Source organism: Podarcis filfolensis, assembly GCF_964270895.1.
Source record: "Podarcis filfolensis genome assembly, chromosome: 9".
NCBI lineage: Eukaryota > Metazoa > Chordata > Lepidosauria > Squamata > Lacertidae > Podarcis > Podarcis filfolensis.
This window is the reverse complement of record NC_139610.1, coordinates 67,093,519-67,116,512: the sequence shown is the minus strand read 5'-3', so window position 1 is coordinate 67,116,512 and position 22,994 is coordinate 67,093,519. Positions and strand designations below refer to the sequence as shown.

General features: G+C 44.7%; 1 protein-coding gene across 1 annotated transcript; it reads left to right on the top strand.

The window, feature by feature from the left end:
* Positions 1-16,086: 16,086 nt before the first annotated feature.
* On the top strand, positions 16,087-22,315 carry LOC310742492 (C-X-C motif chemokine 10-like). The gene is made up of 4 exons (XM_083572042.1): positions 16,087-16,324; positions 17,630-17,753; positions 19,526-19,608; positions 20,408-22,315. The coding sequence occupies exons 1-4, from the start codon at positions 16,261-16,263 to the stop codon at positions 20,452-20,454; spliced, it is 318 nt and encodes a 105-aa protein (XP_083428168.1). The 5' UTR covers positions 16,087-16,260; the 3' UTR covers positions 20,455-22,315.
* The last annotated feature ends 679 nt before the right edge of the window (positions 22,316-22,994 follow it).

Genomic DNA, 22,994 nt, shown 5'->3' with positions numbered 1-22,994 from the left:
TGTGTCTGGAAAAGCTTTACCCACCCAATAAGAATTCATACAGTATCTATTGCGGCATTCACAGTGCAGGTGATTCCTGCCTCCCTTTGCAGCTTCACATTGAGATCTGAAAGATGACCAGTGGTATCAACAAGGAAAATAAGGTAAAAGGTAAAGGACCCCTGAATGGTTAAGTCCCATCAAAGGTGACTGGGGGGTTGCGGCACTCATCTCGCTTTCAGGCCAAGGGAGCCGGCGTTTGTCCACAGACATCTTTCCAGGTCATGTGGCCAGCAGGACTAAACCGCTTCTGGCGCAACGGGACACCATGATGGAAACCAGAGTGCACGGAAACGCCATTTACCTTCCCGCCGCAGTGGTACCTATTTATCTACTCGCACTGGAATGCTTTTGAACTGCTAGGTTGGCAGGAGCTGGGACAGAGCAACGGGAGCTCACTCCATCACGGGGATTCGAACTGCTGACCTTCTGATCGGCAAGCCCAAGAGGCTCAGTGGTTTAGACCACAGCACCACCCACGCCCCAACAAGGAAAGTACGGTCATTGAGCCACTGGGGAACACTCAGATTAGGTACAGCCTTCAGTTTGGTCTCCAGGAAGTTTAACCTCCTCTCTTCATGCGTAGAAGCACTTCTTCAATGTATCTTCCCTACTTAGTCAGCACACTTCATAGCAGTAAACGAAATCTCCAGATGCTGCTTCAAGGTTTTTAAAGAAGCTCTTTGAACTGGTGACCGTGCAGAGCTCTGCCATTATTATATGAATGAAACAGTAGAAATGGTGCTTTTTCAGACCAAGAGAGTATTGCAGATACTGCACAGCTTGAGGCATAAAAACTAACTCCTTTTGGAATGAAACATTGCCCAGGCCCCTCAAAACTTTACTTTCTATTTCAGTGCGAATTAAACAATTATAAATAGAGATGGATGCGTAGGGGATCTGAAGGTTGGGCCAGGCGCATGAGGCTCTGATTCCGGGTGTGTTCATTTCCACTCCTAGCAAGCTGGGAAATAAAATATATGGGGGGGGGGAGCCCCCTTCAACACTGTGCAACTAAATAAGGGGGTCATAATTGGATATTATAACCACAAAAATGTAAAAACAAATACCTTAAGGCATAAAGAATAGGCAGAACACTTGCGTAGGAGTGGCTGGGGAAACCCAGCTAGATGGGTGGGGTATAAATAAATTATTATTATTATTATTATTATTATTATTATTAATCACCAGTGGTTGTTATCAGTGGTGTTTCAAAGCCAGTCTCAAGTTCTTACATATATATATATATGCCAAGCTAAACCATGCCTCTTAGCCCTGTACAGTGGTGCCTCGCAAGACGAAATTAATTCGTTCCACGAATTTTTTCGTCTAGCGAATTTTTCGTCTTGCGAAGCACGAAATCCCATAGGAATGCATTGAAAATCAATTAATGTGTTCCTATGGTCAAAAAAAGTCCAAACAAAGCCAAATTTGGTACAACAAGAGTTTATTAAGTGCTCTTTAAAGTCACACATACTGTAAAGAGCATTTCAAAATTCAAACCCAGAATTTTTTTTTAAAAACAGCAGAGTGGCCCAATGGTCACAGAAAATCATAAAAATGCAGAAAAAAACCCACAAGCTTCCAGATTCTTGCAAACCCCTCCCCAACTGTTCCCCCAGCCACCCAGCACACAGAAATTCAAATCCAGAATTTTTTTTAAAAAACAGCAGAGTGCCCCAATGGTCACAAAAAATCATAAAAATGCAGAAAAAACACACACAAGCTTCCAGATTCTTGCAAACCCCTCCCCAACACCAAGTCCTTGAATTCCAAACACCCCAGCCCAAAATCCAACCCCCCCCCCAAAAGTTTTAAAAGCTTAACTTACCAAATGGCTGCAAAAGAAGTTTTGGAAAAGCTTCAAAAATCACCAAAGTCTTTAAAAACCTCAAAAAAGGCTACTATGTACACTGCGTTCTATGAGTTGCCCCTCGAAGTCAAGTCGCAACTGTATTAACGGTGTTAAGAAAAAGGAAACAAACTTGCAAGACGAAGCAAGCCCATAGGGAAATTCGTCTTGCGAAGCAGCTCAAAAAACGGAAAACCCTTTCGTCTAGCGAGTTTTCCATCTTGCGAGGCATTCGTCTTGTGGGGCACCACTGTATAGCTACCACATCACCATATAACAGAGATTACTACTTTAAAACAGCTGCCGCACCCATAAGAAGGAAAAGCGCTGAGAATATTTACCATATTATTCTGTGTATAAGATTAGGGTTTTTTCCTTTTAAAAAATGTCAAAAATTAGGGGGAGTCTTATACACGGGGCCATCTCCCCCCATTTTCTTAAATCTTAAATCTGAGTCCCCCAAAAGAGGGGGGAAATACGGTACATAATTCCAAATCTGAACTGCCCTGTACGCCATCAAAACCTCAAATCCACTAATGCAGGCTTCCTCAAAGTCAGCTCTCCAGATGTTTTTGGCCTACAACTCCCATGATCCCTAGCTAGCAGGACCAGTGGTCAGGGATGATGGGGATTGTAGTCTCAAAACATCTGGAGGGTCGAAATTGAGGAAGCCTGCAGATGCATGAAAGCTGGCAGAGAGCCTTCAGTAGCGAGGAAGCTTCCCCACGCGTTTCAGAAACGTTGCCTAAGCGAATAAGATAAAAATGGAGCAATCACAGGACACCCTAAGAATTCCCAGCAGACGGAGTTTTGGGAGCTAGCCGACCTGACTGGAAGAATCCGCAATCAGAAGGAAGAGGAACACCAAGAAGACTTGAAGAAATTTAAAGATTATCTAGCTAAATATAGTAATCTAAGATAATTAGAAGATACTTGAAAGTATCTGATAGGCCTAGGACTGGAATAAGAACGTTGTATAGTAATTTGGATTTAAGTCAAAAAATAAAAGAGATGAAGGTAGTTAGTTGAAGGAGTTAATTGTATTAGAAAGTGGATTTTGGAGAACTGCTACAAAGGAGAAATGATGAAATTCAGTTAGCGGGGAATGGAGGAAGTCAGACTACAATGAAAGTTAACTTTGATTTCGGAAAGTAATGACTGTTTTTGCTCTTTTTTCTTTTTTCTCATTTCTTTTGGTATTGTAAGATGTTTTGTTTTATGTTTTTTATATGTTAAATTTGTTATAAATGTGGGAAAGCAATTAAAAAAAATTGCTTAAAAAAATAATTTCCCAGCGGACGACTGTACTTGGGCAAACCTATCAAAATAAACACTTTGGGTTGTGCATATGCAATATTCTCCCTCTGCTGGCACAAGGGCTCTGGCAATAGCAGAGGGCTGTTTCTCAAGTTCGCACAGCAAGGGGATCCTAAACCAAGGTGCTGTAGCGAAAGCCACTTGTGCAATGGGATGGTGCTAGCGGAACTACTATTGCAAAACATCCAATTCAGTGGAACGGTTTTGCTTACATTTATTCGGCATCTTCAGGCAACATTCAGGAAAGTAGAATGTTCATCACGTGCTCGTTCGTATTCGGATTCTTTATTCATAAGCAAAATGGGAAGTAAAAGCAGTCGTGGGAAAGGTGGAGTGTGTGCAGAGGAGGGCAACCAAGATGATGATGCCTTTGTCACAGCCAGAATCACCTGTCCCTTTCCTTCGTTTTCCTTCCTCAATGCAAAGTCCTTAAGCCCTAAACGGCCTCGGTCCAGTATATCTGAAGGAGCGTCTCCACCCCTATCTTTCTACCCGGACACTGAGGTCCAGCGCCGAGGGCCTTCTGGCAGTTCCCTCACTGCGAGAAGCCAAGTTACAGGGAACCAGGCAGAGGGCCTTCTCGGTAGTGGCACCCACCCTGTGGAACACCCTCCCACCAGATGTCAAAGAGAAAAATACCTACCAAACTTTTAGAAGACATCTGAAGGCAGCCCTGTTTAGGGAAGCTTTTAATGTTTAATAGGTTATTGTATTTTAGTGTTTTGTTGGAAGCCGCCCAGAGTGGCTGGGGGGACCCAGCCAGATGGGCGGGGTATAAATAATAAATTATTATTATTATTATTTATCATCATCATCATCATCAATCTTTATTACGGTCCAGAGACCCAACAAATCTTTACAAAGCAATACACAATTCATACAGCCTACCTCCAGGTTAAACAAGCATTTTGTTCAGAATATAGGGATCACTGGTTCTTGCAACCACCGATAAAAACTTTGCCACTGCTAATGTTCTAGCATTTGTCCAGTCTTCCAATAGGTACATGTCATAGTGAGCCTCTGATTTTCCCGGGAAAGGTACCAGCAGGGGTAATATCAGTTCAGCCTTGGCTTGCTCATATTTTGCACAGTGCAGCAAAATATGTTTTATGGAATCGATGTCTTGAGCACACGAGCAAAGTATGTCCTGGTAGGGAACTCCTCTCAACCTGCCACCCAACACTGCAGAAGGAGTGTTATTATTATTTTTATCTTCACCTAGGGATTGGTGAATTTGTCAGTCTCAGTTTCTCAGTGTTTCCAAATCTTCTGTTGTTCTCCATATTTCCACATCAGTCTGCAGTTATTTCTTTAGAAGGCTTCACGAAAGCTCATCAGCATTTCTGGGCACACTTCTCCAAATGCACACATTCGTGCCTGATATTTTGCCTTAATATACGCATGTTTGCAAAGCAAGCTCCCCCAATGTAATGCATTTTGCATGTATCGTTATAGGGCTTTTTTTTGGGTGCTGCCCTCTAAACGTTAGAAATTAATAAATGGTAGGACTTATTTGTGAAGGGAGAAATACAAGCTGCAGAGGAATTCCTGAGCCAGACTATGCAAAATGACCTGGCCAAGCTAGGGCCGTTAAGAAAACATTGAGGGCCATTGTCAGTGCAAGAGAACTGTCCTCACCCCTTGCCCTGAGGTGTGAACAGAGACTGGGGTTTGGAGGGCTGCCAGGGTAACTGGGTGTGAGGTGACAGGAAAAGAGAGTTTTTAGCAGGGTGTTCTGGGAAGAAGAAAGACTGGGATCCATCTTGGGCAGGCTGGCTGAAGGGTGGCTGGGAGAGGGGCCTTGGACTCGAGGGCTGCAATTCTGTGGAGGACAAGCCCCTCTTGAAATGACCACGCTATAAGATCTGGACTCATTCCATGCAGACTGAAGGTGTTAATAGGTGAACAAACCGTATTTCTTCAAGTTACGACAGTCTCTGCCGCTTCTCAGTTCTCCAAAGGAACACACACCCTGGAACCCTCTATGATCTTGCTATTGCTCAGAAATGTGTTTCCAAATCTTCTGTTGTTCTCCATATTTCCACATCGGTCTGCAAATTTTTTCTTTAGAAGGCTTCACAAAAGTTCGCCAGCATTTCTGGGCACCCAACAGCATTTTAAAAACTGATATCTGTGTTAATACGGCACACATTGGAGAATTTTGCATTGCAAAAATTCGGAGAAGTGTGGAATTTCAGGGATGTCTGTATCCCAATTTGCACCTTTCTCCCAGAAAGCACAAAATAAGTCTGTGCAGCTTTAAATATAAAATGAATCAAGTTTCTCTCTCTCCCATCTCCAAGGCTTCCTCAGGCCTTTGCTTTTCTTTTATGCATGAATCCCCTTCAGATTCTCAATCTTCTGCATGACCTCCATCTTTCCCTCCTTCTTTTCCATTCCCTCCAATGTCAGCGGTTGCTTTGCCTCCCGGCCATTTTCACTTCTCCACTCCTGAAGTCTCTTCCCCCACTTTGCAACTTTCCTTGTTCCTTCTCGCGCCGCAGCCTCCTCCATGCTCCTTCCACACGAGACCTTGCACAACGCGATTAGCCAAGACTTCCGACCGGCGCTCAGTTGCAGCAGGAGGCGTGAAACCCCTCACTGGTGTCCTCTGCAAACGTGCTGTGCATGTGCTTCTACGGCTGGGAGCTGGCCTGCACTCTCAGCCAAAGATACGGATGCAGCAGTGTCCTCACAGGACCCAGGTCTGCTTCATGACCTTCCAAAGGATCTGACAGCTCAGCAGAACAGCAGTCGAGTGAATCAACAGCACAGTGATTGAGACTGCGAGTCTATTGGCGCTTTTTGGTCAGAGGAACCCTCCACCTCAGAAGCAGGGGAAGATACTTATGGGAGGGAAGAGTATTCTTCCATTGAATCATCACCACCAAAGACATCTTCAGGGCCAAAACTGAGGCAGGCAAACCAGCTGGATTTGGGAGAAAGTGATGTATGGAAGTGAGAGCTGGACCATAAAGAAGGCTGATCGCCGAAGAATTGATGCTTTTGAATTATGGTGCTGGAGGAGACTCTTGAGAGTCCCATGGACTGCAAGAAGATCAAACCTCTCCAGTCTGAAGGAAATCAGCCCTGAGTGCTACTGGAAGGACAGATCCTGAAGCTGAGTCTCCAGTACTTCATGAGAAGAGAAGACTCCCTGGAAAAGACCCTGATGTTGGGAAAGATGGAGGGCACAAGGAGAAGAGGAGGACAGAGGACGAGATGGTTGGACAGTGTTCTCGAAGCTGCCAGCATCAGTTTGACCAAACTGTGGGAGGCAGTGGAAGACAGGAGTGCCTGGCGTGCTCTGGTCCAGGGGGTCACGAAGAGGCGGACACGACTAAACAACAACAACAACGAGGGCCTTAATAAACAGGTGTATTGAGTATTCTCATAAGAACATAGAAGCATAGAATTGTAGAGTTGGCCGGGGCGGGATGTCCAACCAGTAGATAGTGGTCTACCGGTAGATCCCCAGCTGATCCTGGTAGATCAAGGGATCCTTATGGTGTACAAAAAGTTATGGGGGGAAAGCCAAAAAACTCTGTGCAATCCTCCCCAAAAAAGCTCAACAACTCTGGGCAATCCTCCCACCCCACGCACACTACTCCTCCCTCCAATGACAATGGGTAGATCACCGCCAGTTTTTTTATACTAGGAGTAGATCACTGTCTCTTGGGAGTTGGATATTCTGAATGCAGGAATCTCAGTTGAAGCATCCATGACAGATGGCCATCCAACTTCTGTTTAAAAACCTCCAAGGAAGGAGAGTCCACCACCTCCCGAGGGAGACCGTTCCACTATCAAACAGCTATTTCTGTCAGAAAGTTTTTTCTGATGTTGAAGAATCTCCTATCTTGTATCTTGAAGCCATTGGGTCAAGCCCTACCATCCAGAGCAGGAGGAAACAGATCTGTTCCCTCTTCCATGTGACAGCCCTGGAGATATTTGAAGATAGCTATCCTATCTCCTCTCAGTCTCTTCTTTCCCATGCGAAACATGCCCAGCTCCTTCAACCGTTCCTCATAAGGCTTGGTTTCCAGACCCTTGGTCATCTTGGTTCAGTCAGTCAACCATCTACAAATTTGCCCAAAAGGTATCTCATCCAGTCCATATTTTACTAGCTTCTCCACAAGAATATCATAGGGGACTTTGTCCAATGCCTTACTGAAATCAAGATACACTACACCCACAGTGTTCCCCTGATCCATATCTCTTCTCTGTCTCCTCTTTTCCAGGCTTAACATACCCAGTTCCCTTGACCATTCCTCATAAGGCTTGGTCTCCAGTCCCTTGATCATCTGGGTCACCCTCCTCTGCACACGTTCCAGTTTGTCAACATCCTTCTTAAATTGTGGGGCCCACAGGAAGTGGAGCTGGCTGGATGAGGCCAGTGGCCGATCTAGTCCAGCATCCTGTTCTCACCGTGGCCAACAAGATGCCTGTGGCAAACCTGGAAACAGGATCCGAGCACAAGAACGACTCTCCCCTCCTGTGTTTTTCCAGCAACTGGCATTCAGAAGCAGAGCATGGCAAGATGGTGGACCAAAATGCAACTTTGGCGTGTCGGGCCCAAACTCACAAATTATACTATCCTCTTAGAAATCCCTTTTTCTCCCCCCCCCCCAAAATTCCTAGTTACTCTCCCTGCTAATTGAACCAGGGCCGGATTTAGGTTTGATGAGGCCCTAAGCTACTGAAGGGAATGGGGCCCTTTATATGTCCAGCTGTCCTTTGTCAACAACAAATTCTTGCTGTTTTTTTGTGTAGAATATATGCTATATGGTCATTTATGGACCTCATAGATATCTAAAGCCATCTGCACATAACAAAATGTGTCTTTTATCCAAGTAATTGTTGAACTGAAATACAATTAAGAAGTCTATTAATAGCGAAATAATTAAGCTCTAACTTAAAATGATTTTTTATTCATAACAAACTTAAAAAGCAAACACATTGCCATTTGGCAATAACAAAAGTTCCTTTAGAAACACAATTTACAAAGACTCATAATCTAGTCTCTAGAAACTTGCTATAACATGAAATAATAATAGCAAACCAGTGATATTTTAGGGAGCAGGCTAGCAGGCAGGGCCCATTGCTTATGACATAGGAGCCTACACAACACAAAACACTGTTGCTGTATGTAGGTTTTATTTTATTTGTTTTTTATCTTATATTTTGGAAATGCACATCCAATTTTTTTCCTTTAATTTTTTTTGGGGCCCCCAAGAGAGTGGGGCCTTAAGCTATAGCTTGTTTAGCTTATACGTAAATCCAGCAGTGAATTGAACTATAAAGAAGTGTAAACTAATATGGACATATTGACAGTTATTGTATTGTTCGTGTGAGGTGACGCCCCTCACTCTTTCTCCCTGCTTTTTAAAAATAAATTTGCAGTTAAAACACTTATTGTGTTTTTGCATTAAAACAAGAATGAGGAGAAACACATGAAATTGTCAAAAAAGTCAGGATCTGGATGAGAGATGGATGATGCTGTGTGGACAATGTGGAAGAGACACTTGCACTGGGTACACCAAATGAATCTTAATGTGCTCTGTGTATTCAGCCTCTGTAGGAAGGTCATCAAACAGCACTGGGGGCACAGACCTCGCACAGACATCCCCACAGACTTCCCGTCTGGGCTTACCTAACATGTTTTGGAACATCTGCATCACCCTATAGACACCCTGTCAAAGCGAAACTCCTTCTTTGACCAAACCATCAACTGAAAAATTCTGATTTACATTACTATTTACGATAACCAGAGAATGTTAAGCTGTAACAAGAAGACGGAAGTTTTGTGCATTCACACAAAAATGCACAGCAAAAGCAAATATGCCAACATTTAAAAAAAAAAAACTTAACTGAGGTCATTGTGCCAGCTTGAAAGAAAGAGGAAATAACGGGATTTGGTTCTAGGGCATGTTAGATACTAAACTTTCGCGCAACTCCTGTACAGAATTTTCAAGTCTTTCCGTTATATTGGTAATAGCAAACCGTCTCGAGAGAAGATCCTTGTGCACCTACGTTGGCAAAAATTCATTTACAATTTTTATTTGTTTTGTTTATTTCTGAATATGTAAACTGCTCTGCATTTAAACAGAACAGAATATAGAACACAATACAAACGGTAAGATACTGTAATGTTAACAACATTAAGCCAATAAGGATTTAAAGCTACAGAAACAAAACACACTTAATTTGGGAAGACTTGCGGGGGGGGGGGAGTAGAAGAACAGTTTTTAACAAATGTCAAAAGCACAAGTATTGGGCTTGCTTCATGTCTAAGGCAAGAAAATCCAGAGATCTGGGGTCACAATACAAAAAGCTTTGGATTGCAGCATGCTTTACCTAAGAGGTATTCAGAGATCTAAGTGTCTGGGGTGGAATGATCCAATGTTTTATTTATTCTTCTATGCTCCTGTTCTCTCTCTCTCTCTCTCTCTCTCACACACACACACACACACATAACTAATTTTTTTCTAATTTACATTTCAAAATATTCATTTAAACTAAGGTTACCAGATGTCCCTGTTTCCCGAGGACAGTCCCCAAATTTACAAAACAGCCCCTATACAAAATCCATTGAAGTTGAAAAGTGTCCCCAGATTCATTGAAAAAAATCTGGTAACCTTAATTTAAACAACCTTAAATCAATGACTTCCCTTCTTCTCTTTCCGCGGTTCATTTTGCATACCAAACATCCCAGCATATTTTACATGAGCCAAACCATTCAGTATTCCACTGTTACATCCATCAAAACTTATTTACACTGTTGAATTTATCTTAACGCTACCAGCGTTTTTAAATGAACACAATGCCCTCCATATCTTCAGTAAACATTTTCCAGTCTTTCTTTAAACGTATGTTCTTCTTGTTCTCTTATTCTATATGTTAAATCTGCAAGCAGCGAATATTCCATTAGTTTAAGTTGCCATATTTATTTAGTTGGGACCTCGCTCGTTTTCCATTTTTGGGCTAGCAAAACATGGGTCTGTGTTTTGCTAGCTCCTACAATCCTAATTGAGAGGGGACAGTTGTAGAGCAAACACATATGCGAAAAGTGAGGAGCCCATCTTCTGCTATTGTTGAAAGATGACACACCTCCCATGGTGCCATAAAAAATGACAGGCTGTCATGGGTTTTCACAAGCATTCTATAACTTAGGGGAGGGGGCCCTGTGGCTGTCCAGGTGTTTCTGTCCAGAAACCAAGCCTGATGAGGAACGGTTGAAGGAGCTGGGTATGTTTCGCCTGGAAAAGAGGATGTTGAAAGGAGATATGAAAGCCATCTTCAAATATCTCAAGGGCCGTCACATGAAAGATGTTTTCTCCTGTTCTGGAGGGTAGGAGCGGAACCAATGGATTCAAGTTACAAGGAAGGAGATTCGGACTCAGCCTCAGGAATTTCTGATGGTCAGAGCAGTTTGACAGTAAAACAGACTCTGCTTCTGAACAGGGTCAGATTTAGGTTTGAATATATGCTATATGGTAATTTATGGACCTCGTTGTTGTTGTTGTTTAGTCGTTTAGTCGTGTCTGACTCTTCGTGACCCCATGGACCAGAGCACGCCAAGCACTCCTGTCTTCCACTGCCTCCCGCAGTTTGGTCAAACTCATGCTGGTAGCTGCAAGAACACGGTCCAACCATCTCATCCTCTGTTGTCCCCTTCTCCTTGTGCCCTACCTCTTTCCCAACATCAGGGTCTTTTCCAGGGCGTCTTCTCTTCTCATGAGGTGGCCAAAGTATCGGAGCCTCAGCTTCACGATCTAAAGCCATTTGCTCATAAGAAAATATGTATTTTATCAAAGTAATTGTTGAACTTAGCTTATATTTTGGAAATGTACATCCAGTGGTTTTTTCCCTTTAAATTTTATGGGGCCCCCCCAAGAGAGTGGGGCCCTAAACCATAGCTTGTTTAGCTTATATATAAATCTGGCACTGCTTCTGAAGATGGATGGATGTGCACACTCCATACATTTCAAAGCATGTTATTTCTCCTGAAGTATCCCAGATCTGGTAGGTTGTTAAGGCTGCTGGGAACTGTAGTTCTGTGAGGAGTGAACTACAGTTCCCAGGATTCTTGGGAGAAAAGTTCTTGAGAGCAGAAGCAGGAAGGTCTACAAGACCTACACAATTATTCAAGCCTGCTAACTGCTGTTAACAGCAAACTGCTAAGTCAATGTGACTCGTGACTCACACATTCTCCCTATAAAAAGTAGCCAGCCTGTCTATGGGTCTCAATCAGAGCTGTATGGATTGTGTATGGAGTAGTCTGTGGAATAGTGCTGTTGTTGTTGCTACATAAAGCTAAGGCAGACAGAGTGGCTCCTGGACTCCAGTAAATCAGTCTTAGTTCCTGTGCATCTGTGAAGAGTCAGATAGCTGCTATGAGCACTCTGTGTATGCTCTTTAACTATGCTGTTTCTGAACAAGTTTATTTTCTCAAGTAAAAGTTTTATTCTGTTTGTGAAGAAGACTCTGCCTTGATTAATTTACCAGTGTGCGACAGGGAGGGTGTGTTTTAAAGGTACAGTATGCAAGCAGTCAGTATCACGGTCATTGGTATTTAAGGCTGCCTGGCAGCCATCATCAGGTCTACCCTAAAAAGCTATTAAGCACAGGATTTTTCTGAATTCATCAGAGACAATATATCCAGCTTCCAGCACAGATTCTGACTTTTCTGTACCTTCTGTTCCCCACTTGAACTGTCAATAAGACATTTTTCTGCTGATTTCTTTCAATGGTGGTTGTAAATCCCCTCTCACGAACATTCTTTAGAGGCAGCAAACTTTTGAAGAGTGGGGGATTCCCAAGAAAGCCGTTATCACGACAAAGAGGAAGGGGACAAGCTCTTTTCTATTGAAGATACCAAAATGCCCTGTTTGCGAGAATAATTAGGGTAGGAGAAAGGGAAATGGAAAAAAAAGTGCTGGTTCAGTTTACAGATTAGATCCCTAACTCTGCCAATAACCATCTTAGGGGCTTTTTTCCCCCCAATTTCAGAATGCATGCATTCAAACCAGACCAGTAAGTTCCCCTGTCTGAATGATTGTGGGACATCAAGAGCATAACTTCCTTTAAAACTATTGTCTTTTGTCTGAAGGTTTGTTCTGCTGTTGCACCTCACTTTTTGGGAACCTTTTTTTTCTACCGATAGATAGATAGATAGATAGATAGATAGATAGATAGATAGATAGATAGATAGACAGACAGACAGACAGACAGACAGACAGACAGACAGACAGATAGAGATAGATAGATAATGTTCCAAACATTTAAAAAACAAAACAAAACACCAGAATGAAAAATGTGAGTAGTAACACTTTCTTCAAACAAGCCTGGCTGCTCGTGCCTTTCCTCCTTTGTAGCCACTGAGTCAAGTCAAAGCAGTGACTGACAGGTGAGTTGTTTAGTCATCAGACAAGAGGAATCATTGGGGTCCCTAAAGAATTGTTGTTTTCCCCTCCCCTTTAGCACACTTCTGTATCATTTCCTAGTCCTTGGGATCACTGCAGTTCGCCCTTCCTTTTCTTCTAGCAACTGGATCTTTCCTGTGGTGGTTTTCTCTGAGATCAGGTACCCTCTAGAAATTAAACAAAAGAACCCACCACACAATGAGTTTGTGTGGATGTCAAAGAACCCCACACTCTCCCCAAATGGCGATGCAAACTGAATTCCGGCCCGTCTGTCAATCTTAAAAAAAGTCAACAATTTTGGTCGGCCCTCACGCATGTCCACTTCATCAAATCTGGCCCTCTTTGAAAAAAGTCCCTGGTATACATGCAACGGTATATGTGTTTACTCGGAAGTAAGTCCTTTTGCTTGTAATGGGGCTTACCTCCAGGTAATTGGATGCAGGACAGGTGTCCTTGTGCCTTTAAGAACGGTGTGGTAGATACCTAGCATGTGCTTGGTTGTTGGGGCTGCCACTGTCTCCCCCCCCCAATTTTTTTATTGGTTTTCACAAAATTGCAGACACACAAACAAACAAATAAACATAAATCATAACCTTATTAAAATTAATCTTATTAACATTGTTAAGTGACTTCCTCGCATCCCCCTGGTTGAATTTCAGTGCATATCCTTTTAACGGTTTTCCAAACCAAGTTCTTATAAGCTTAACTTAAACACTTAACATCATTCTATCTTACCAATTCAACATTAAACATATTGATTCATCACTTAACTTATTTAAATCCTAAGCCAATCTAGTACTTGCAAGCTATTTCCAATTAATTTAACTTAACGTATTTAACTAAGGGGCTGCCACTGTCTTGCTCTGTGCTGCGATCTGGTGGCTTAAGATGCAACAGCAGCGCTTCTGGTCTCCTTTCCTCCTTTCTTGACCGGATCGGGCTATAATTGTTGCCCTCGGGAAGCCAAACCACGTCTTCGGGTGAGGTAGAGGGCTGTTCCCGGTGCTCCTGAGGATCATGCCAATGGCGGCAGAGAACTGCAACCCTTCAGATGTTTATGGACTGCAACTGCTCATCGCCCCTGACTATGTTGAAGGACCACAGGCCAGCCATTCCTGGTCTACAAGCACTTTGATCCCCATTCTTCCTGCACAGCTACAGTTCCCAAAGTAGTTTAACAGGGAACTCTGGGAATTATCGCTCTGTGAGGAGTGATGATTCTTCAACATCAACTTCGTTGGACTGGTCATGTTGTGCGGATGCCTGATGATCATCTTCCAAAAAAACTACTCTATTCCGAACTTAAAAATGGAAACCGTAATGCTGGTGGTCAACAAAAGAGGTTCAAAGACTCTCTCAAGGCAAACCTTAAAAAAATGTAGTATAAACACCAACAACTGGGAAACACTGGCCTTCAAGCGCTCCAATTGGAGAAGAGCCTTTACCAAAGGTGTCATGGGCTTTGAAGACTCTCAAACTCAGGACAAAAGGGAGAAACTTGCTAAGAGGAAGGCACACTTGGCAAATCCACACCATGATCAACTCCCGCCCGGAAACCAATGTTCGCACTGTGGAAGGACGTGTGGATCCGGAATTGGCCTCCACAGTCATTTACGGACTCACTGTTAAAACCATGTTTATGGAAGACGATCTTACTCGGCTACGAGGGATCACCAAAGAAGAAGACAATACTAGCAGAAGGGAGCTATGATTGCAGTCATGGGATTGTTGTCTATCACATGACAGTGTATGTTTTGACTCCACAGAGTGGGAAGTGACGGAGACAGGATGTTTGTGTTACTGTGTTCCGTGGAGTGGGACTATTGTCCTTTGTTCTTTTCTCTCTTTGCTGTCTGATGCTAGAGAGAGAGGGAGCTATGTTGTAGTGCTCCGTGTGTGTTTATATGTAAATAAAGTAGATTAGCCAAAATGCTGAGTTGCTGAGGTCTGTTACGCAACTGCGCAAACTCTGCAGATCCCTAAGTGTGCCAGTGTTGGTTGGCATCGGTCACTGTGATGTTCGGGCAGAAGAAAGCTTATGAAGCTCCCGAACGATCGACCAGGAGGGAGAGAACATGCCAGTCAGGCATGTGTCTCTGCCAGAGTCCTACTCGAGTGTAGGCTGAACTCCTGACACTTATATGTGTTTCTTTTCTTCCCACCTCAGGTTTGGACACTACTCACTAATCATAGAATCATAGGAATGTAGAGTCAGAAGGGACCTCCAAGGCTTATCTAGTCTAACCCTCTTCAATGCAGAAATCACAGCCAAAAAATCCTGTACAAGACAGCCATCCAACCTCTCTTTAGAAACTTCCAAGGAAGGAGAGCCCACCATTTTTCAAGGGAGCCCATTCCACTGTCAAACAGCTCAGGAAGTTCTTCCTAACGTTCAGTTGGAATCTCTTGGGCTCCGTCTACACGAGACATTTATAAAAGCAGCCTCATGCCAGTTTAAACAGTCATGGCCCCCCCAAAGCATTATGGGAACTGCAGTTTGCTAAGGGTGCTGACTGCTGTTCGGAAAACACTGTTCCCCTCAAAGAGCTACAGTTCTTACGGAGTTTCCTGTGAAGAGGGATTGATTTGGGAAACCAATCTGAGTACTGTAGCTCTGGGAGAGAAATAATAATAATAATAATACATTTTATTTATTCCCCGGCCAGAGCCGGGCTCAGGGCAGCTAACACCAATAAAATCACAGTAAAAACATAATAGGGGGGAAAGAGAGAAGAAGAAGAAAAAAATACAGGTTAAAATGCAATTTAAAATGCAGACTCATTTTAAAGTAGCCGATAAATTAAGACCATAAGGGGAGGGAAACATAAGGGTCAGACTAAGTCCAAACCAAAGTCCAGGCGGAACAGCTCTGTCTTGCAGGCCCTGCGGAAAGATGTCGAGTCCCGCAGGGCCCTAGTCTGTTGTGACAGAGCGTTCCACCAAGTCGGGGCCAGTACTGAAAAGGCCCTGGCCCTAGTTGAGACCAATCTAACCTCCTTGAGACCTCCAAAGTGTTGTCATTTGTGGACCTTGAGGTCCTTTGCAGGGCATACCAGGAGAGGCGGTCGCGTAGATACGTGGGTCCTAGGGGTGTCTTAACATCTCTCAGCACCCTGAACAAAATACAGTTCCCAGGATTCCTGGCAGGGAAAATATGGCTGTTTAAAGGGGCAGAGTAGTGTTTCAAATGTGCAGAGGTTGCCTTCGTATCATGGGGTGTCTAGAAAAAGAGACGACAGAAGAACAGCAGCAGCAGCAAAATAATGTAAATTGCTGAAGCAGAGAGAGGACAGAAGTGATGGAATCTTGAAAAAGAAGGTGGCAAGACCTGTAATGGAAAGGTAGCTTAGAAAGGAGAAGTGAGAAAGGACATTGGGTTCTTTTTTTTTGGAAGTTTTCTGTGCTTCAAATTGCCAATTCAGCAATGCAAATTCTGAGGCAGAGGGTGGGAAATGAACTATGATGCAACTTTGCGTTTATGATTTCTAAAAATAGCCCCTTGGCTGATGATGTAAAGGCCGGCTCTATGGAATAAATAGAGCCCGTCTTGGCCACCAAAACTGCACCCTGGCAAGCGCTGAAGGCTGAGTTCTCCCTTTGCTGAGTGTGCAGCTGACAACCGAATCCAGAATGGGATCCTGCTTCCTGGTTGTGCTGTTTGTGCTGCTTCTTACCTCCCACATCAGCTACGCAGGTAAGTACCATCGTGGGGTTTTCTTCTCCTGCTTTCCCCCTCTGATCGGTCATTCATGATTACATGAGTTATCCCTTTGATTCATTTAATGTATTTCTATACTGCCCGGTAACCAAGGTCCTCTGGCCAATTTACAGAATGGAGGTTAGAAACCATCAAATTTATAAAGCAAACTGCTTTTGTCATTTGTTTCCCTGCCACACTTTTGTCCGCAGAGCTCGAGTCTTTGCCTCACAACAATCTTGTGAGGGAGGGCTGGGCCTGAGAGACAGAAGCCACCCTTTCTCTTCAAGGTGGGCTGAATTCTGAACTTGCCAGAAATGTTATTTGCTTTTACATTTCTATACTGCTTTTGCTCCGGAGAGTTTGAGGTGGGACAGGGCTTCCCCCACAACTGCTTGCTTGCTCAGAAACTAAAGACCAGACCTATCAAGCGAGGTGAAAGGAAGCAGCAAACATTGACTGTACTATTGTGCCTCCTCTAGAGCATTTGCCCTTCCCCTGGTTTTCTCCACCCCCATTGTTCTGCCTGGAAACTGAGGTCCAGTGCCGAGGGCCTTCTGGCGGTTCCCACACTGTGAGAAGCCAAGTTACAGGGAACCAGGCAGAGGGCCTTCTCGGTAGTGGCGCCCGCCCTGTGGAACGCCCTCCCACCAGATGTCAAAGAGAAAAATAACTACCAGACTTTTAGAAGACATCTGAAGGCAGCCGTGTTTAGGGAAGCTTTTAATGTTTAATAGACTATTGTATTTTAATATTCTGTTGGAAGTCACCCAGAGTGGCTGGGGAAACCCAGCCAGATGGGGTGGGGTATAAATAATAAATTTATTATTATCATCATCATCATCATCATCATGATCATCATCATCATCATCATCCAGTTACAGATAGGTAGCCGTGTTGGTCTGCCATAGTCAAAACAAACAAAAATTTTTTTTTCCTTCCAGTAGCACCTTAAAGACCAACTAAGTTAGTTCTTGGTATGAGCTTTCGTGTGCATGCACACTTCTTCAGATAGTGTATCTGAAGAAGTGTGCATGCACACGAAAGCTCATACCAAGAACTAACTTAGTTGGTCTTTAAGGTGCTACTGGAAGGAAAATTTTTTTTATCATCATCATCATTATATTGGTAGCCTTTGCCTCCCTTCCCGAGAAATCCATGAGAAACTACAGGATTAGTGCTAAACAATGTAGAGATGCTGTTCTCAGTAGGCAGTTCTGCAAAGTCCCAGGTGCTTTGAAATGCCTTTATGTCTGCCTAGAGATCTCTCAAATTCTCAATCGCTGTATCTTCTGCCCACAGCTATCTTTGATCCAACAATAGGCTGCAAATGTGCAAAAGTAAGGTCCAGATTCATCCATCCTTCTCAATACGAAAGTGTCTCTATTTTTCCGCCTGGAAGCGCCTGCAACAAGATGGAAGTCATGTAAGTGACCTCAGTCATGCATGACCATCACAGCAGAGATCCAAAATAGCTTCCACATTTCCTACATAAGTTAGGGCTGCCATACTTCCGGAATTCCACACACCCCCCAACCTCTCCGGAATGCTGCAGTTGGAGGCAGAAATCGCTTTAAAATGTCTGGGAAAATCTGGAGGCATGGAAACCTGTGTTTTCTTTAAAAAATACATCAAACAACAAAAAAATAGCTCAATGATTTTGGGCAAAACAGCTCAACAACTTTGCCAGAAAAAGTTCAACAACTTTTCTGCCTTGATTTTCACTGTTATAGCAATCGTAACATAACTAATTACTCCCCCCCCCCCATCTTTCAACTGATTTCTGTCTTCTGGTGTGGAAACAAGCCCTGTGTAAGGGTTCTGTATATAAAAAGAACATGCTAAAGTTATTTGTTGTTAAGCCCGATGGGTTAAGTTCACTGACACTTAAAAGCGCAATTCTTCGCAGGTTTACCTGGAAGTAAGCCTCACTCTCTTCAGTGGGTCTTATTCCCTCATAGCAGATTTCCTCTATTTCCTCTCTGCAGCCTGGCAATTCCTGCGCTGCGACAGCTCAGTTGGTAGAGCATGAGACTCTCAGTCTCAGGGCTGTGAGTTTGAGCCCTGCCTTGCATTGGGTTGGACTAAACGATCCTCGTGGTCCTTTCACTTCTGTGAATCACATCCTGACATCCCCTGTAGCATATTTCCATTATTTTGTTTGGCCGTTATCCTTGCCATCTCTTGTGTATTTTTTTGAGTTCACACGCTTCTGCTTCTCAGCACATGCCGGGAAGTGTGATGCTATCCGCATTAAAGGTAAAGGGACCCCTGACCATTAGGTCCAGTCGCGGATGACTCTGGGGTTGCGGCGCTCAACTCACTTTATTGGCAGAGGGAGCCAGCATACAGCTTCCGGGTCATGTGGCCAGCATGACTAAGCCGCTTCTGGCGAACCAGAGCAGCGCACGGAAACACCGTTTACCTTCCCGCTGGAGCGGTACCTATTTATCTACTTGAACTTTGACGTGCTTTCGAACTGCTAGGTTGGCAGGAGCAGGGACCGAGAAATGGGAGCTCACCCCGTTGCGGGGATTCGAACCGCCGACCTTCTGATTGGCAAGTCCTAGGCTCTGTTGTTTAACCCACAGTGCTACACGCGTCCCGCTATCCGCATTACTTGCCATTAAATATCACGCTGGCATGTGCTGTATCATGGCTATGGTGGGAAACCTCTGGCCTATGTGGTCCTAACTGACCTCCCCATTTGGCCCATGAGGTCATTCTGGTTACAAGAGATGTTCACGCATTATGCAACACACATGTAAAGGTGCTTTGTGTGAATAACATTCCTGCATCTCAGGGGGTTGGACTGGATGACCCCCGGGGTCCCTTCCAACATTCTATGGTTCTATGACTGTGCAGATGCTGGTTTTCAAAGTCAAAATAGCAACTAGATGCCTGAAAAAATGTAGAGTAGCAATTGCACATGCTGCTGTACTTGCATTGTTGTTCCTGTGTGCAGGCTGCAAGTTGTCCTTCCTTGTTATCATAGAAGGAAACACAAAACTGATTAGACAAATAGATGGGTGACTTAGCCAGTGTTCAGCTCATAGCTTAGCAGGGGGCTGGAGATTGGTCTCTGTGGCCATCAAGCAGTCTCCTCTCAAAGGTTTCTTGATGAGGCTTCCAGTTCAGCTTGCCTGCTTTGCACAAAACTGCTAATTCCAAATTCTTTCCGCTTTGCTTGTTTTACAGAATCACAATCAAGGAGAAAGGAACCAAAGTATGCGTCAACCCCGAAGTAAAATGGGTGCAGAATTTAGTGAAGATAGTTAAAGGTACGCAAGTTCCAATAGACATTCCCCTCCCTGGCTGCCTTTGAGCCTGCAAACTGGTCTGTCTAGCCGGCCCAGCATTCTCTAACAGCCTGGAAGCAACATTCAATAATAATAATAATAATAATAATAATAATAATAATAATAATAATATATTATTTATACCCCGCCCATCTGGCTAGGTTTCCCCAGCCACTCTGGGCGGCTTCCAACAGAACACAGAACACTAAAATACAATAACCTATTAAACATTAAAAGCTTCCCTAAACAGGGCTGCCTTCAGATGTCTTCTAAAATTCTGGTAGTTGTTCTTCTCTTTGACATCTGGTGGGAGGGCGTTCCACAGGGCGGGTGCCACTACCAAGAAGGCCCTCTGCCTGGTTCTCTGTAACTTCGCTTCTCGCAGCAAGGGAACCACCAGAAGGCCCTCAGCGCTGGACCTTAAGGTCCCAGGCAGCGATCATTCTCTGCTCTCCTACTTGGAGATGCCCCTGCCCCCTTCCAGTGCTGATAAAGGATGCATTTCGGATAGCATGCACTTTGGCCCTAGAATGGAATTTCCCCATCTTTTAAACAAGCAGCCTGTAGAATGTGCAGGCCGCCAAGCTGACCGCAGTATTACTGGATTCTTGCCCACAAGCCTGCTGCGAAAAGAAAAGAGGAAGTTTACTGATCCTCAGCCTCTCTGTTCACCTTGGCTGGGGGTCACAAGTTCCGCAGGGCTGCGCCAACACAGAAAACACGCTTTTGTGATTTTAACCATATTCCATTTCTTTTTTTTTTATTTACAATTCAATTGCAGGAACTCAAAAGTCTGCTGCTGCTGCTGCTGCGAACCGACGTCTGTGATGGCCCTGGAAGGCAAAAGGATGGATGGTGCGCCAGCCAGTCCCAAATGTGAAGCTTGATACCTTTCCTCTCTGCTTTTCAAATTCTGTCTGTCCAAGGAAATGGGGTGGGGGGGGACCCAGGGGCGGAGGAAGGGAGGTGCAGTGGGGGTGGGCCACCCCACTGAGGGGCGTGAGAAAATGCTGGGCGGCCCTCACCGCAGGGCCTGCAGCAGGCTTGAGCCACGCGTTTCTCCTGGGAGCAACACGGTGGCTTGGGCTCCCATGTGCTGGTCCCGGGGGCTAACCGAGAGGCGAGGTCCGAGTCCAGTCCGAGGTTGAAGGTGTGGTATGGAGGCTGTCCGTCAAAGCTGTAGCTGGGTCCAAGGTGGGGAGTCGGGTGGGATCAGGAACTCTGACAGAAGAGCAGGACAGGGTGCAGGCAGGAACAGGCTAGCGACAACGTTGCTCCTGCAACCTGGGACTGCGGCTGGCTGGCTTTTATCTCCCCCAAGGCATAGGGCGGCCCCAGTCCACAGGTGACTCGCCTCTCCTGGCCTGGAGGCGAGCACTCCTCCTGCGGGAACTTAGTTCCCTCTGCCTCTCTGCCCTGAGCCTCTGCAGCTCAGGAGAGGCTGGAGGGTTACCGGACCCAGAGGCAACCTCAGCTTCCTCTGACGAGTGGAGCACCTGCAGGCAATGGGTCCTCCATCCCCTCAGGGGTTGGAGCAGACTCAGCTGGTGCCTGCATCTGAGGATCCAGCACAGGTGAGGACCCTTCAGGCTCAGGCCCCTGCCCCGGCTCAGCTGGTTCTGGAGGCGGGGACTCCTGTGCAGGCTGGGATTCCTCAGGTTCAGCCTCTGAGCCCGAATCCCAGGCCATCACACCCCAAACGGTCCGCCCACCTCCTCCCCCTCAGCTGTAGGGCGGTTGAGTGGGAGGAGGCAGGCGGACAGACGCCTCAGAGCCCCTCGGAGTGTCCTGCCCTGGCTGGCCCCGCCCCCATGGCAGCTGGCCCCGCCCCTGGACACATGGCACGCACACTGCCCAATCAGCTTGCTCCACCTCTGGGGAGACCCTCAATCTTGTCCGAGCCGTAAATTAGACTGGGCTTGCATTTCTGAAAATCTGCCTCTCTCTCTCTCCAGCTCTATGATTCTAACTCCACCTCTCCGCAAATTTGTAGCTTTAGGTGAGACTTAGGGAGACTTCCGCAGATTCTCAGGATATCTTAACACGGCGTTAGTACGAACTGTGCGAGATTTTCAGAAATGCAAAATTGCGATAAACTGTATGGGTGGTTGTGGGGAGGTTTGCCTGAAATTGAGAAGTGGCAACTGTTGTGGTTGGAAGAAAATCTGATTGGGTTGGGGGTCAAGCAGGAAAGTAGAGATGTTCCAGTTCTGCTTGCCTTTTCCATATGTGCCTTTGTAGCCCTATATCTCTCCTCCACACCCTCCATTTTTCTCTGTCCTTCTGTGTTTTGAAATGCAGGTCTCTCCCTTCCCCAAAATGCGATTCCCAAAATTCTCAGGTTTGGCCTTTCTTGGTTCAGCCTGTTTTCAGAAGCCTGACCACTTGCTTTCTAGCAGAATCGAAATATATTTAAAATACTGCTGGAGCAGGAATTGCAATATGATTAGAACCACGGAAGAATAATGTGGCAGTTCACTTGTTAGCATAAATGAAGGCAATTTAAAAAAACAGAAACGTGTTGTTATATCTTCTAGCAGACTGTTGCTGTTTCCTGTAATCCTGTTGTTGGTTTTTTAATTTACAATCCCGCTAGAATGTGATTATATTTAAAGTGATTGGGTTTTTTTGTTGTTGTTACTCTATGTTTAAGTACATAAAAGTCAAACAATAAAATTTATCTCGCTAAGTGATGTGTCTCCTTTTAATCGGATTTTAGAGAGTACTGGGTTTTGGCATTCACACAACAGGCATTTGGTGCAGCTACAGAAGCACTCAGAAGTGAAAGTCTTATATTTTGCTAGCAGGGCAATTCTATGAAAATGTCAACCTACAGACTCTTTTTATTTTCATCTATAAGTCTGTATCATTCTAAAGGTGATTTTGCATTAAGTTTCATTACCTGGCAATAGTTTTTCAAACAGACATTTTACTTGTGTGTAAAACAACCAAAAATATGGCATGCAATATGACTAAGAATTTATCTGTTCCCTGTAGCCTTATGAGGCTTTGCCCTCGGGTGGGAAAAATATTGTGCCCGGGAAAGGGAAGTGGGAGTCAACAGACACTCAAGGAATAGTTTTGGAGAAAAAGCTTTTATTTCTACCATCCATGAACTGGTAGAAGGAGCAAGTGTGATAGTTCACAAAAAGCATGCACGAGTTCACAGTCATGCGCACAGAGCATATATACCCATTCCATTTCCCTCCCCCTTTCTCCTCCTTCTTCCAGAGTCCTGCCCCATGAGTTCCTCTGAGCATGAACAGAAAGCTGTCTTGGGACTATTGTGGACTCTTGGCGCCCTTCCCAGGAAAGGGGGGGGGAGAAGCCAAGGGGTTTCAGAGTGTTCAGATATGTTTCAATCTCTT